General features: G+C 31.0%; 2 protein-coding genes across 3 annotated transcripts in view; one reads left to right on the forward strand and one right to left on the reverse strand.

The window, feature by feature from the left end:
- Positions 1–7683, forward strand: part of LOC111037673 (protein inscuteable homolog) — a 35236-nt gene extending 27553 nt beyond the window's left edge. For both annotated transcript variants that reach the window (XM_022320364.1, XM_022320365.1), the window contains exons 3-10: positions 683–1526; positions 2032–2247; positions 2321–2585; positions 2673–2912; positions 3157–3328; positions 3417–3774; positions 4705–4828; positions 6612–7683. In XM_022320364.1, coding sequence (XP_022176056.1) covers positions 688–1526; positions 2032–2247; positions 2321–2585; positions 2673–2912; positions 3157–3328; positions 3417–3774; positions 4705–4828; positions 6612–6743 — 2346 coding nt within the window. In that variant the 5' untranslated portion in view covers positions 683–687 and the 3' untranslated portion in view covers positions 6744–7683. The remainder of the gene's footprint in view (positions 1–682; positions 1527–2031; positions 2248–2320; positions 2586–2672; positions 2913–3156; positions 3329–3416; positions 3775–4704; positions 4829–6611) is intronic.
- A 3546-nt stretch (positions 7684–11229) lies between these two features.
- On the reverse strand, positions 11230–15319 carry LOC111037677 (60S acidic ribosomal protein P0). Its single transcript, XM_022320371.1, has 7 exons — positions 15188–15319; positions 14660–14746; positions 14411–14586; positions 13725–13959; positions 13472–13657; positions 11476–11634; positions 11230–11414 (listed from the first exon to the last, which is right to left on the reverse strand). Exons 2-7 carry the CDS (start codon positions 14711–14713, stop codon positions 11280–11282), a joined length of 945 nt encoding a protein of 314 aa, XP_022176063.1. The 5' UTR covers positions 14714–14746; positions 15188–15319; the 3' UTR covers positions 11230–11279.
- Positions 15320–16036: the final 717 nt, after the last annotated feature.

Genomic DNA, 16036 nt, shown 5'->3' on the forward strand with positions numbered 1-16036 from the left:
TTGGTATAATGGTAACTGATAATATATATATATTAGCTATATTTTACACATCGTAGGTCAAAGAAACCTTTTAAATAGATATACACTTATAACAAATTTTCTTGTCGTCAGAAATACAATTACAGTTTTCAACGAATCGCCAAACAAAATCAATTTTAACTAGACAATACTCTTAAACGTTTTTTTTAAAGTGTACAATTTTAAGAATTTTATTTTAATATTTTTTAGGTACCTACCTACCTAGTATTGATTAAAACTCAAATTGAAGTATCTAAAATTTATATTTGAAAATGATAATAGGTAATTTATTATGTCTTCATTATACTTCCATTATTAAAATTACAAAGTATCCTACAAAATTAAATTTATATCAAAATATAATATGTATCATTGACTTTCGAATACCCCCCTCGCCCATACATCTACTGTGTGTTTTATGACTAAATAACTAAAATAATGACTATTTAAAATGTTAACATTGATAAAAATATAAAAACTTAAACTGCAGATGGTTTTTAATCGAACAACAATTAATGTACTTGAACTTTTAGTTGAAACATGCACACAATTGTGTATGCTGCAGTAGTTACTTGCACTCGGTTCATTACTATAGGATACGATCATCACTTGTGATGAAATGTTTTCTCTACTCTAATATAATAAGGTCAATATTTTGTTTCAGGTCCAATGAGCAAAAATAATATGACTGACTTCCAACGGACTCGTAGCAAGGTGTGGTTCCCCAACTTGGACGACGACGATGAAGATATTCATCACTCGTGGCGCCGACAACCATCTTCGTCGCCCGAGAGCAGACGCGTATTGTCCGGTAGCCCGAGCAACGGTAGTCACAAGTCACAGGACTCCGGTTTTTCGGACTCCGAGAGTAGCCCCTTAGGATTGTCGAAAGCTCTGCCGAAAGAAGACAAGCAACAGGACAATACGAATGCGTTTACCGACAAATTGCCAGACGGAGTGTTACCCGAAGCACCAGTTCCTAGGGTGTCGTCGCCTTGCGAACCCCATCCACAATCGCCCAATCATTGCAATTGTTTTCTACCTGCATGCGAATTGTCCAGAAAGTTCCGTTCAATCGAGTACGTCACCGCTGAGGAAACGTCACCGTTCAGACCGGCGACAAAAAGGTACGGGGAAGAACCGCGCACGCCCAACCGAACGTGTTTTATCGTTGATGAATTACCAAAAACCGGCGCAGTACTGTCGACTCCGAGTTCGGTGAAAAGTTTTGACGGCCATTTCGATCAGTCAGAAAACGTTACTGTTGTAGAAAACATTAAACAGGACTGTAACAAAAATAACGATTTGATTATCGACCCACCTACACCGTTTGTCGACCGTCTTAACGATGCGGACACAGTGAGTCTATGTGAATCCGACAGACCGGGCTCACCTGAGCATACGTCTACACCGAAATCGACCAAGAACAGATGTTGTACTCCCAGGTTACATAATAGAAAAGATCTACAACTAAGAAAACCAAAACATCTAAAAGATAGCTTTTGCCGGTTAGTTTTTAATACCAAAATCATAATACAATTACATAATAGATATACTATCTAGTGTCTAATCTCTAAAGTTAGATATAGTCTAAAATAGTAGAATGTGCATTGTACTGCGTAGTACAGTACCTATATAAATATTATATATAGATATTGTGTATAGGGACATTAGGTATATGGTATATGACGTTATTATTAAATTATATACGCTCGAGCAAATATATATTTAGCTAGGTACTATTGTTTTATCCTCTGAAATCTGAATAACTTATCAGTGATCGATTACCTAATGTTTAATATTACCAAATCAAATTTTTCAATATTTTTTTTTTATTTCATTAATAACGTTTTTATATATACGTATCTAGTTATTATTATTTTTTTTTATCCATATTGATGAAACTTTTAAATTAATCTTTCAAATTTTAATTTCTATTAATGTTTAATAATTACATTTAAAAATACCAATGTTTAAAATATTCTATACGTTTATCATATTATTGTTCTCCAGAATCGAACGTGAAAAAGAAGTGCCCGTTGGCCAGTGGCTAAATGAACTGAGGTTTAGATGCGAACCTGAATGTATGACCACTTTACAATCGAAATCAATAGCAACTTCAGAAGATGTGTGTCGTTTGTCTACAGTTGTTTGCACCGATTCTGAAGTTGTGCGGGACCTTTATCAACGTACAAAATGTATATCTGATGAATTTATAAAAGTTTACAAGTATGTGTTCTATTATTTAGTTTGTTTATAGATCCCTATTCTTCGTACGATAATTTATTTATATTTTTTTTAGTGATCTGAACAAATGTCCAGTTGATAATTTTGGATCATCTGTCCATACATTAACTGGTCTGTTGTTGGACTTCGTTTGTGATCACGAGAGTGAACTTCCTGAGCACGGCCAAGAGTTGTGCATGGACTTGGTAGATGTTTCCGAGAAACTAAGAATCCACGCTAACCGACGTCTAGGAAACAGAAAGATTATTCTAAACGACGTTTCCGCACTAGGACAAATATTCAGTGAATTAATCGACGCTCTGTTAATGAAAAAAATACAGGTATACATAGATCGTGATAATTTAAAGCTTTGGAGTTTGGATTATTTTCATCGAACAATAATTAACACTATTTGATTAAACTTTTAGTCTTTGGTGGACATATTGGAAGAACCAAGTACTGATATTGAGCTTGTTAAGACCATGTCCAGTATCAACAGCCTCGGATTGGAAAGTGTTCATCTCGGTAGCTTGGTGACGAAGTGCAATGGTGTCCGATCGTTGTTGACTGTTTGCATAGAAGCCGCGTCTAGTACAGTCAGATCAGCTGCATTGCGCACACTGGCCATGGTGTGTTGCTCGTCGGACAGCATCAGACAATTCGAAAAGGTAGGTACCCAAATAAAACAATAATTATTGTATCACTTTGTGTGTAATCAAAACCGACGTCAAATGAAATACTGATTACTTACATATTTGCCCAAGACCCAACGTAACCTGTAGGCGCTGTGATGATATAATTAAATATATTTGTATTTTGAATACCTATACCTACGCGTATAATGTGATAAAATATTACGTAATAAATATGATATGTATGCATATAATTATATACTTCTGTTTTAATTTTTAGGCCGGAGGCGTGGAGATATTATCCGACATATTGGGTAGTAAAAACCGCTCGGAAAAAGAACTCACCGACGCCGTATCGGTGTTGGCTCAGATCACCGCTCCTTGGATCGAAGACAATCACGTCGTCAACGGGCTCAGCGAATACCTGGACACTATTATATCCTCGTTGACGAGTAAGTCACCGGCTACGCTGATCATTACTGTTTCGCAGTAGGTGTATATAAACAATATTGACCGATTATTTTTCTTCTTAACCATCAGACCTGGTGGATACCACGCGGTCGTCGGAAACGCTGTTGTTGTCGTCCGCCGCGCTGGCTAACATCACGTTCATGGAACCGAACGCGATATGGACGATATTGAACATGGGCACCGCCGGGTCGCTGATTGAAGCTGTCCGGAAGAACGGCACCAAGTCGTCGGTGTTCCTGCAAGAGCAAACGGCCACTCTCTTGGCCAACATGGCTGCGGTCCCCGAGGCCAGGCCGCACATGGCAGCCAACCACGCGGTGATCGCTCTGCTGTGTTTCCTGCAAGTGCGCCACTCGCCGTTGCAACGCGTTCCCGAGATATTGGCCGCGGAACGTCTACAGCACAAGACAGCCATCGCCTTGTCCAGGTATTATATTATTATTATTATTATTATTATTATTATTGTACAGTGCGCATGTACCTACCACCAGAATGACGTAAAATGGTATGAGACTTTAATGCTGCAAAAATTCCTGGTTTTGGTTGACTTTATTATTAAACAATGTAGACTATAAATAATATAATATGTACACAAATCAGACTAGACCACTGATATCATCAACTATTCTATATTATGCATTCTGGGAACATTTTATTATTTTATAAAAAAATTAAAAACCCAATATTGATACTGTGCTTGGCCGCTCCACCACACTACACGCAATAAATCTACAAAAGCAACGTTTTTCGTTCTAACTTTCATAATCGACTTTTTAATAAAAGTCACAAAGTTAAAAAAATGTTTATTAAGTTTTTAATTAAAAATTTTTTATTAATTTTTAATTAAAAAATGATTATTAAGTTAAAAAATGTTTATTTTGTTGTATTTAAATTACATACATAATGATTATTATTGCAATAAACACTCTTGGAAAATAAGATATGATGTAGCATCTATAACTTCTAAATCATAGAGTTATTAGCAAAACAACAATATAGCACCCCCGGGTTCACGTTTAGCACCCTCGGTTTTAAATTACGTACAGTAAATACAACCAGATTTAATTTACGAAAGTTCCAAGAGAATACCCAAATGCATATTCATTTTATCATCTATCTGACTAACTCTAAATACATAATGTGCTAAACTCCTATACTTTCATAGGTATACTTAGGTAATATGTGGTTCGATATAAAGCATTAATTGCTCCCTGCGACCTGCGGGGTATCGTGAGTGACGCCCCTGAAATATATATTTAAGCTCTATAACTTACGATTTACATATTACCTAGCTATATCAACATTCTACAACGATCGTCATTCATCGGTTAATTATAATATTATTTTATGATTGTAGACTGTGCAGTGACGTAGAAGTGTCGAAACAATTCGTGGAACTCGAAGGCGTTAACCGTTTGATAAGGTTGTGCAAAGACGAACGAGAACGAAATCACAGTGACGGTGTTCTAGTGGCGTGCTTAGTGAGTACCTATACATATATAAGATTCATATTTTTAAATTATATAACTTTAAGTGTAACTTCGTGTGTGTATACTGCAACACTATGTAATTTAGAGATTCCTTTTTTGGACCGTGGCATCTGCAGGTATCTGCGTAAAACCGTTTTAGTGTACCACACAAATCACAATTACCATGGAATGTAATATAGTTACTCCATATACATAAAAAAGTCTAGTGTAACTACCACACAAGTACATAATCATAAGGGTTCTATAAATTTTCAAATTTATAAGAAACAGTCAAATCGTCATCAATGTCAAATACCAAAATTACTGCTGCAATAAAATGCAAAAAAAACTTTAATGCACTTTTTTTTTAATATCTATAGTTAAAATTTCATAAAATATCGCACAATCTTTAAAAATAACAAAAAGGTTAAATAAATATACTGCATAACTAGTGATGTATTTGTTTACTATTTTAATTCTTAGATTATGTAACTATTTACACGATAATATAATAAAATTGAAGTTGTATTGAATTGATCAACACTATACAGCATTCTAAATTTCTAATCAGGGTGTAGTATTTTAGATTCTGAGCCGAGCGATAAATGTATTAATTTTACAATGATGTGTGTTTTTTTTTCTGTCATCACCTTGCATTTATAACTTTATAAGCATTTAAAGTTCAAATTTTGACAACATTTATTAAATTCAAAATTTACAAATAATTGTATGGTTAACTTTTTTTTTAATTTTCAACCTTTATAGCTAAGGGTTGAAAATTTAAAACAAGGTTTTACGTAAGTAGGTTATTCCGTAACCAAAAAATCTGAAAATATATTAGCTCATCATTTTTTTCATAGTCTTATGTTCAAATGTGGACGAAAATATTAATTAAATAACCTTATATTCAAATATCTTTGAATTCAAATTTAACACCATTCATTACAGTGACCAGTGACCCACTTGGAACTATACACTATACAGCAGGGTGATATCCACGTCCCCGCCTTTTTAGTTTCGAAAATCAGAAATGTTGAAAGAATTTAAATTAAAAAAATATTTTTTTTGACATAAGAAGATATGTTTTTGGACAGAGCACAACTTTTAATTTCTAACTGATTTTTGTAACGCTTTGTTATAGAAACGTGAATTAACAATAAGAACAAATAAAATTTAATTTAATTCAATTCTTAACAAAATAGATATTTTTTCACTGCAGTGCTGCACTACAATCAAAAAAATATCTATGATTCCTTAATTTTCATTGCAGAGGAAAAATATCTAGTAGCGTGCTATATACTTTAATTACGTTATAACATTTCCTATTTTTGTATTATTTTAATACCTATTCAATGTGTGTAGCCAACATTTAAACCATTTACATACCTACTCGATTCGAGTGTAACATTGATTTGAGTTTAGATTCGAAACTGTATTAATCGTCAAAATATATAGGCAATAACGTTACGCCCTGTCAAAACACACGCGGTTTAAAACAAATTGCAAAATTTCGCTGAACTGCATAAATGCATTAATGCCTAAATGTCTAATATAATATAATATGGAATACACTATGCAATGTATTGAATCATCGTCGGGAATAATACTCTTATATAACACAATCGAACAAAATAACGATGTCTATATTTTTGATGACGACTGCTAACTATATACGTATATTATATACGTTTGTGTTGAATTGCGCTATTTTAACTACATACATGTCTACCCACAAGTGCATAATATATATATATTCTTATAATTTAATAACTATTGTGATTTGTTTTGTTTATAGGCTTCGCTGCGGAAAATCGCTGCGAATTGTGGCAAAGAAATAATGAACCAATACGACGCCGCAGAACTGATTGAACCGAGACTGCTGGACTCATTCCTTTTGTTTTCGTCGAAACAAGAGAGTTACGTTTAGATTTTTTAATCCATTGCGAATAAATCAAATTTGCTCGTATTTTATTATTAGATACTAGGCGTAAGATATGTGCCTACTTAATTTATATACATTTATACCTATTTGATTATATACGATGTATAATAATAATGTGTGACTGTATGCGGTGGCGTATCTAGATTTATTTTTTGAGCAAGGAGGGTTGAAAATTAATTTTTGACAAATTTTTCCTGAAAATGATTTATTTATAAAATTGTTTGGGGGGGGGGGGTACAACCCCCCTGGATACACCACTGACTGTATGCCATATACAATATTAACCCACTATGGGTAAGTAGGTACGTAGGTTCTGCTTTCGTGCCACCGCATCCGAGTGCTTGATTACTGAATAATGTAATTTGTTTGACGTAATAGAATACAATATTTTTGAGTATGATATTATATTATGATATAGGTATCTTATTGGTATCTATATCACTCTATCTAGTCCGAATCATAATGACAAGTGCCAACGTAGAAGATAATATTAGTATTTGGAATGTACTATACTACTACTATATAGGTATATAGTAGCATATATATTTTGTTCAAATAGCTCTGTAACTAGTACAATATAATATTATGTATTTTTCTATTACGGTATATAAACCCCCATGTTTTTATATAAAGTGAACTTGATTTTAAGTTAATTACATTGCATTTAAAAATAATAAATACGGCGTAATAATCATTTTTTCTTTTTTTTATATACATATTAAATATTTATTTATATTATATTATAGGACATAATATATACCTAGGTATAAGTACGCGTCTTATCGTTTGTATACAAAATCTAAACAGAATGCACCCTGCAAGTGTTATTCTCACTTTATTACCATTGTTAAAGATATTACTTTTGTGTTCTAAAATAGATTTATTAAAAAATATATATAATAAAAGACGTATTTCATAACATACATACATAGTATGTGTTATATGAGTATATATAATATTTATATATTAATGTTACCTGTATTTGCTTACATTTTGTTTTTTTTTTTTAATCACCCAATGACCTTACAAAAGGTCTTCTGAAAAATATTGATAAATCCGTTTACAAGACCGAATCATACTCAACGTCATCTGAGTGACTGAATACACGAACTACGCGGACTACGCATTTAAAACAAATTTTAGTGCATTTGGTTCAGCAGATAAACTCAATGTATGCGAATACAACCGCACACTTGAGGGGTATTATCAACAGGTGATAGACACAAAGAACTTGTGTTCCCATCAGTTGCAGTGTTCCAATGGGCAATGATAAAAACAATTTGGGACCGATTTATGAACAAAAAAATACTAATTTCTACTTTTTTGTTATAATCTGTAACCAATGGGGACGAAAAAAAATTCGACTTCCATTGTGAACCAAAATCTTTGATTGATCACCTCTATAAAATGAAAACTTTGGAAAATATTTTCATATTCTAAGTGGTACTACGAGGCAAAACTAATTAAACGCAGTCTCTACTCTCTAGCTATAATAGTTTGAGCTGTACGTTGATTTTATACCGTAAAATAAATTAGGTAGGCACTTTAATAGCATTATAAATATATCATTAAACCAACAACTATAGAACCTTATGATTTTATCGGTTCGGGTTCTCAAAAACCCAATATTTGGTTTCGGTTAAATGTAGGTTTAACCCTTATTTTATTTTTATCAATTAAGTACCTACTGTTTATAAATTTGACTATTCAGAAGCTCTATTTAACAGGAATTTGTAATTAAGTGTACCTACTTCAGAATTTAGGTAATATATCATTACGATAAATGAATTCTAAAACTATAAAAAATATACTATTTTATTCAATAATTTACTGACCAAATTTTTGACACACTTGGGTGACCCATGTTCAAGTTTGATATTATAACTTATAAATGTTTGACAATATTATCAGTAACAGGAGAACAGTTCAGTAGACTCAATAGTTCAATGCAGTAGTACAGTCGTACAGAATTAATTATACCCACATCTGGTATTTAATATTAGGTTCCGGGACATTTGCGGTCGGCTTTTTTTTCATGCCATTTGCGGTCATTTATTTCTATTTACCTGACTATACAATTTAAGGTGCTGTATATAATACTATATTCTAAATACATATTATATTATGAAAATGTGTTTAAAAAGTTTATTATTATAATTATTTAATTTATACAACTAAAGGTAATCCTCTAGGGTTGGAATAGTTAACTTCATAAAATATTAAATATACAACGATCAACGTTTAAGAATTTGTATGGCTGTCTTAAAAAAGAGGCTGATAATTTGGAATGTAAATACAATTGGACGAAAGAATTAAAAAACAATAAACATTAATAGAATATGAGATAATGATTTAGTCGAATTCTTAAAAAAATAGAATAAGGTTATGCTTATGTACATATGTTTATTAGTAAGGTATGTTAGTATTAGCATTTAGCACAGAACAATAGTATCAGTATCATATGCTTATATGTAATGTGATCGACAAATGTATTATTATGTAAATTTTTATAATAATTTTAATAAGGTTTAAAAAAAAATTAGTACCCTATTATGTAATGTGATTGACCATTGACAAATATATTATTATTATATGAGTTATTTATAATAATAATAATAAGCTTTTAAACACGTCAGTAAAAAATACTGTCAGTCCTTAGGCCTTGAAAAGTGTGAAGGAAAGTTTAAATATAATAAAAAATGGTAAATATATACCTATTAGCACAAATTAAGTACACAATACATTTATATACCTATATTATATATGACATCCAAATATTATAATCAGGTAAATAGAAATAAATTGACCGCAAATGGCACGAAAAAGATGCCGACCGCAAATGTCCTGACCGCATCGGTGCCGATCTGTATATATTATGACAACAGGCATTAAGTTAAAACGTTAGGTAACAATACTTAATTATTTGACAAATTGACAACTTACTCTGAAACAATAAGAACGCACACATTTTTATTAGTTTCAGAAATAATAATGAAGTATTATTAGCATCCGAAAATCTACGATCTACAACAGGTATTGCGAATAATAATTGAACGCATTACGCAAGTATCGGGTCTATTATTGATTAAATGTAAATTAGAATTTGTTTTATGACGATTCTGTTGTAGACATAACAATATTTTTATGTTTTCGTATTGATAAACTTTTATAGATCTATGATTTTATAATTATTTGTTATTATTATTAACCTACTACAAAATATTATTGATGAAAATATGAAATATCTACCTATTGGATATAGGAACCAAAAAAACCTCTTGGTCAAAATATGGGTTTCGGTTTCTAAAAAATGTATTTAAGGAACCAATCCCAAGTTTTTTCGGTTCAAAACCGGGCTATTCGGTATTATGGTTCCAGACCTTGCATTAAATACACTTACTAATAGTCTTCAATCGACACTTAAAATCATCTATCGTATCAATGACTATTGAGTTACTATTGGATTAAAATTTAAAATATTTGACATTGCAGACTTTAAAGTATACTTTATGTTTCATATATACTCATTAATGGAGCACACTCACACCGGCTGTGATTTTTTGTAGATTTGCTAATTTTCTAGAACTATCCGAGGACCACATACTATGACTGCAGAGTACAAGCTATAATTAGTCTATATCAGCGGTTTTCAACCTTTTTTGGTTCATGGCATACTATTAAACATCACAAGTTATCGCGGCACACTTACACGCTTGACAACCACAGCAACTTGGCGGAGGCAATAACTATCGCCACACGCCTATACGTCATGTATGACATTTCTCGCGGCACACAAATTGAAAACCACTGGTCTATATGGTTATTTCATAATAATATAACTATAGTAATTTGTATTTTGGAGATGTTTGAGCTTCAGTAACAGTTATGAAAAACCCTGTATAAAATGTTGTAAGCTTTTGAAGAACAAAATATTCTCAATATATGTTATTTTGACATTTTGAATAAATGATCATTAAAAACCACGCTAATGTATTACTAATATTTTTAAATTTATATGAGCATTACTTTGGTGGGATTTTGTATCATATTTCACCTTACACCGCTGACAAGCCAAATTGTTTTATATTTAAATAATTATATATAGTTTTATTATTTTCTACTTATTTAACAGAACAAAAACATATTATAATGAAATGTTCTATATATTAAAAAAAAATACTTTTAATATTTTAGGCTTGATTTGCTTTAGTATTTTTCAGTAATTAGTGATGCAGATATTAGCTGAAAGCAAACTCACTCTCACCTACCCTAAAATATTCAGATTGAGGTAGCAAAAGAATGAATATAAGACTACAGAAATACCACCCGAGTGAAGTATACAATGATACAACTTTTAACGTCCCAGTTTTAACTTGTATTAAACTTAATAACTGGTTTATTGCCAGTTAAAATATATCTAACTACATATTATTGTGGTTTTCAAGACGTAAAAAATATTGATGTATGAACCATTGTTTTATAATAATTTTTATTTCAGTTGAAAGTTATAAAATGAACAAGTTAGTCAAATAGACCGAAACCCATATCATCGTCTTCCTCTTCTTCACTTTCTACCTTTTCTTCTTTCTTGGCTTCTTTAGTTGGAGCTGCACTTTCTACAGGAGCTGCAACGGCAACAGCAAACTTGGATGGATCCTGGAATTAAATAAATAATTAGTTTTGTATTCATCAAAAATATAATTTTTCATTTCATTACCTTAAGGTACTCCTTGAAAGTTGTAGCTTCTTTGAATTCAATTTCAGTTTCAGCAGCAACTGCAACTAAGTTCTTGAAACCATTGATCAACATGTGAGGAGCAGATGCAACAGTTGGATAGCTGATTGCAAGACAAGCAGCTGTTACTTGTGATACTCCCTATTAAAAATATAACATAGTTGTATTTACATGTATTTTATATTAATTGTTTAGAGGATGATACTCTCTATATTATAAAATTAATCAAACAATAAAATGATATAAAATAGAAATGCTCACATATATCTGTTACTAAAATAGGAAATTAGTTTTTAAACTATGAAATATTTGAATATAATGAATTCATTAGTTTAATGATTAAGAGAAGCCGTTAAGAGCTTGCACAGAGTACAGCTTGTATATTGTTGCCTCTAACCCGGGGGAGGCCAAACTACAAAAGGAGAAGTTAACATAATGACGGTTTTTGATGAAATGTTGTCACTACCGATTTAACCATCATTATCCCTATCCTGAAGAATAGAATTTAAATTATCTTTAATAATTTACTATTATTTCATACAAATTAACTCAGATTTATAGTATCAACATAAAATCTTCTGTCGGGAAAAGAAGACAAAATAAAAGTAAATCATCATAATTAATTTTCATTCAAATATTTTTTTTTATAAAAAATTAAAACCTAATACCAAAAAAATATCAATAGGGCCAGACACGCAGAAAAGCTTTTTCCAGGTTATTGCAGTTTTTTTATATCACTTTGGTGTTATGCGCCACCCAAAATCGAGTAACTGTAATATTTTAATGTATAGAAATACCAAAATAAATCTCATTATTTAAGAAACTGTAAAATATAGACATAAGTTAATAGTTGTATTTAAATTGGAAATTATTAAGCCACCATCAGGCATTTTAACTACTTATATTATTCTTAAGTTTTGAGATTAATCTAATAATAATAAATTATTTAAAGCCCAAGATTAAAAACTTAACATTGATTACTTGTAAAAAATACTTTTGATTTGTTATTAAAAATGATGCAGTAGTCTACAAATTAACTCAGATTTTAATTATCAACATAATATCTTCTGACGGGAAAAGAAGACAAAAATAGTAATTAAGAATCATCATCATTAACATTTTATGTTAGGCAAATTACATCAATAACTAAAATTAAAAACTATTTTTTAAATTAAGAGAACGTTGTATCCACATATATTGTCTCAGTCTTAAATATTATGCAAAATCAAATTTGAGTTCAATATAACCAATTTTCAACTGTGTTGTTAACTTAAAAATAAGTAATTGATTTATTTTCAACCTTAAAGGAAAGAGCATTGACTTATGTTATATTATTGTTATTTTAATTACAAGTGTTTTAATTTTATATAACTCATAACTTGCATTCAATTTACTCAATACTTAAACTAACAAAATAATATGTATTTGTTATACTTAATGCAAAATAGCTAGATCTGTTGTACGTTTGTAGGACAGAGAAAAAACTTACAGCCATAATTTTAAAATGATTTTCTTCATTATTAGAAAAAAAAACGGAAAATTAAAAACATTTTTCATAAATGTTCACATGAAATTTAAGATTTCAATGGGATAAAAAGTGGTGGTTCCGTATCTTTATCAAGTACATGTGCAACAAAAGAGTTCCATTTGCAATGTACGATTGAAATAACAAATATAATGTATTCAGTTGATGTTCGACAAAGCTATAAAACCACCATGTTCAATCAATAAAAAAAGTGTATACGGTTATTAGCAGGTTGGGGGGGGGGGGGGTAATATGGGTACTAAACTTTATAACCACTAAAACATAAGGAATATAAAGTAGATTTTTTTTCGAGATTTCTTAAATTTAGAATAAAATCATATCAAATTGTCTAAGTATACATCATGTTAGTTACTGTAATAAATTTTAAGAAAACTGACAGTTGATAAGAACTTAAATTCAGTTTAATGTGGGTAAGTAATAATTTTTACTTACAATTAAGAAGGTCTTCAATAAATCTTCTGGCTTGATATCTAAGATTTCGGGTTCAAAGATAGTTCCAGAATCATATACCATCTGTACGGCCAAACCATAATTAAATGGAGAAATATTCAACATGTTCAATAAGGTTGCCTCAGAAGCTCCTACTTTGTCACCTTCTTTTAAAATATGCACATCATTCTAAACATTTAAAAAGTGTGGTAAGTATAATAAATTAAATTTATTACAAGCATATTAATTTTCTTACAATGATTTCAATTGTTCCCTTAGAGATTTTGGTTGGAATAGACAGCGCCTGGAAGAAAGAAGTTTTTTCAGGTCCAAGGCCAGTATTTTGGGCGGGAATAACAACAGGGCAAGGGGCAATAGCACCAGGACGAGCTGGAGCACGGACTTTATTTTCCAAAAGCTTATCTCTGATCTCAACCAAATCGCTACGAGTGAAAACAAATCCTACATTTCCTCTAATGTGAGGCATGATCCTAAAATAAGTACATAAATATTTAATTAAAAAAATTTGTTTTAAATAAAAAGATTATGAATTTCAAAATTATGTTATAGTAAATCAGACTGCCTTAAGGCATTTGACATCAATAAAAACCAATCCACACCAATGGGTTCAGCCATTTCTGGCTTTGATGTGTTAACGATTGATCTTTTAAGTCTAAATTATTTCATCATAGTTACTATAACCATAATAAAAATGAACAGTCAAATTAATCAATTATAATAGTACAAATAGTTAACAATTCTTAAAATATGTTAGTTTCAGACTGCAATTAAGCATTAAATTTCAATAAGCTTTGTCCGTATCAATGGGTTCAGCCATTTCTGGCTTTGACACGTTAAGACTCTACTCTCAGTTATAATTATCATCATAAACAATTTTGAGTTTATAGTTAATTTATGTTTATTTAACAATGATAGAATTACTTTTCAAGAGATTGATTTCTGTCGATATGGCCCTTTATTGCCTTCCTCATCATTGTGTTCTTGCCCATCAATACGACGGCATTTCCACGAAGACTGATGCGGATTTGCTGCATCTGTTTTGAACCCACATTGTCGGCTCCCACGATGAAACATTTTGGGAACTCGTCAAGTAAATTCTAAAAGAAAAAAAAATTTTTTTAAAACAAAAAGTTGTTGATAAGTTGTTATTTAATACAATATACAACATACCACCAACTTCACAAAATAGTTAGCTTTCCAAGTTGCTTTGTCCTCTCTACCCATCTTGTGGTGTAGAGATGTTAATACGTTTAAGAACTAAAAACCAAAACAATAAAATGTAGTTAACTTTAAAGTAACATTAAAACCGGCAAAAAAAAAAATTTTAATTATCCAAGGAATGGGCAAGTATTAAATATTTTAGGTTATGTTTTTATTGTTACGACACGATTTATTAGACTTTTCTACTTTCTTTTTTTAGCTGCATAATATAAAAATCTAACAGTGACCACAAGAACACCGTTAAGAAGTGATCGTAATAAATAATAATTTAAACCGAAATCGATTTGGATCAAATACGAAATTCTTTGTACATAAACCATGTGTAGGATTCTGTTGAAATTCTTGAAATGTGAGCAACCAGAACGTTTGAACGTTAAGCCATCGATTGCTCAGTAAACAAGGAGAGTTGGTTGAATTAAAATAGAATAATAGTTAACAGTCGTGTAGAATAATATTTAAAATCTATCAAGTACTTACCAAAGCGCCACGCGTAAATTAAAAAATGAAATACGGATGGATGTTCCGTATGTCACGATACGTTCTGAAAATGAGACCGTGAATCGTGATCGAGGCTCCGGATGCCTCTCTGCCTCGTGTAACGAAAGATAGTGAATTGGTGGGAGAGGGGTCGGACAACAAAACATAGCTCATGGAGTAAAAAAATATTCTGCGGTATAGAAAATATGGTCAGATATCATTAAATTAAGGCGCGTGTTTTTAAATTATCAACAAAACCTAACAAATCCGAATGAAATAAAAATATATTTTTGAGCATTTTACTTGACTAAAATACAGAAACCTTTTGTCACCGACATAGCTCAACTTCTTTTTTTGTTATGAATGTATTTATTTTTATTTAATTAAAATGTATACATTTTATCATACCTACTTACCAGATTACCACATTTAACTCATTTAGGTAACTAGTCGTGATAGAATGTTACATTTTACATATTACATAATACATCATTGTATTATATCATTGTAGATTGGATGTTTAACACAAGATACAAAATACCTAAGTAATATATAATAGTAATTCTCATATCAATATAACAAGAAAATTAACTATATTTTTTACTTTAAAGGTTGGAATTTGAAAAAAATGTATTTATATTTAAAATTGTGGAACAAATGCGCTTTACCACACCCCTCACGAATTTCGACATTTTTAATAAAATCTATTTTACTGTACGGAGCGCAATGTTGGATTGATGTAAGGAAAACTGATCACTGCAGTGAGCAGTCAAGACTAAGGATTTTAGAAAGAAAAATATTAAGAAGGATATTTGGACCCTGCCGTGACTCACATATAGCGTAAAAGAC

This window comes from Myzus persicae, unplaced genomic scaffold, assembly GCF_001856785.1.
Source record: "Myzus persicae strain clone G006 unplaced genomic scaffold, MPER_G0061.0, whole genome shotgun sequence".
NCBI classification, from domain to species: domain Eukaryota; kingdom Metazoa; phylum Arthropoda; class Insecta; order Hemiptera; family Aphididae; genus Myzus; species Myzus persicae.

Coding starts and splice junctions, on each gene's coding strand:
- LOC111037677 (XM_022320371.1), bottom strand. CDS start 14,713: ATGGGTAGAGAGGACAAAGCAACTTGGAAAGCTAACTATTTTGTGAAG. Junction 14,587..14,659: donor ACTATTTTGTGAAGTTGGTG/GTATGTTGTATA, acceptor TTTTTCTTTTAG/AATTTACTTGACGAGTTCCC. Junction 13,658..13,724: donor AGGGAACAATTGAAATCATT/GTAAGAAAATTA, acceptor TTAAATGTTTAG/AATGATGTGCATATTTTAAA.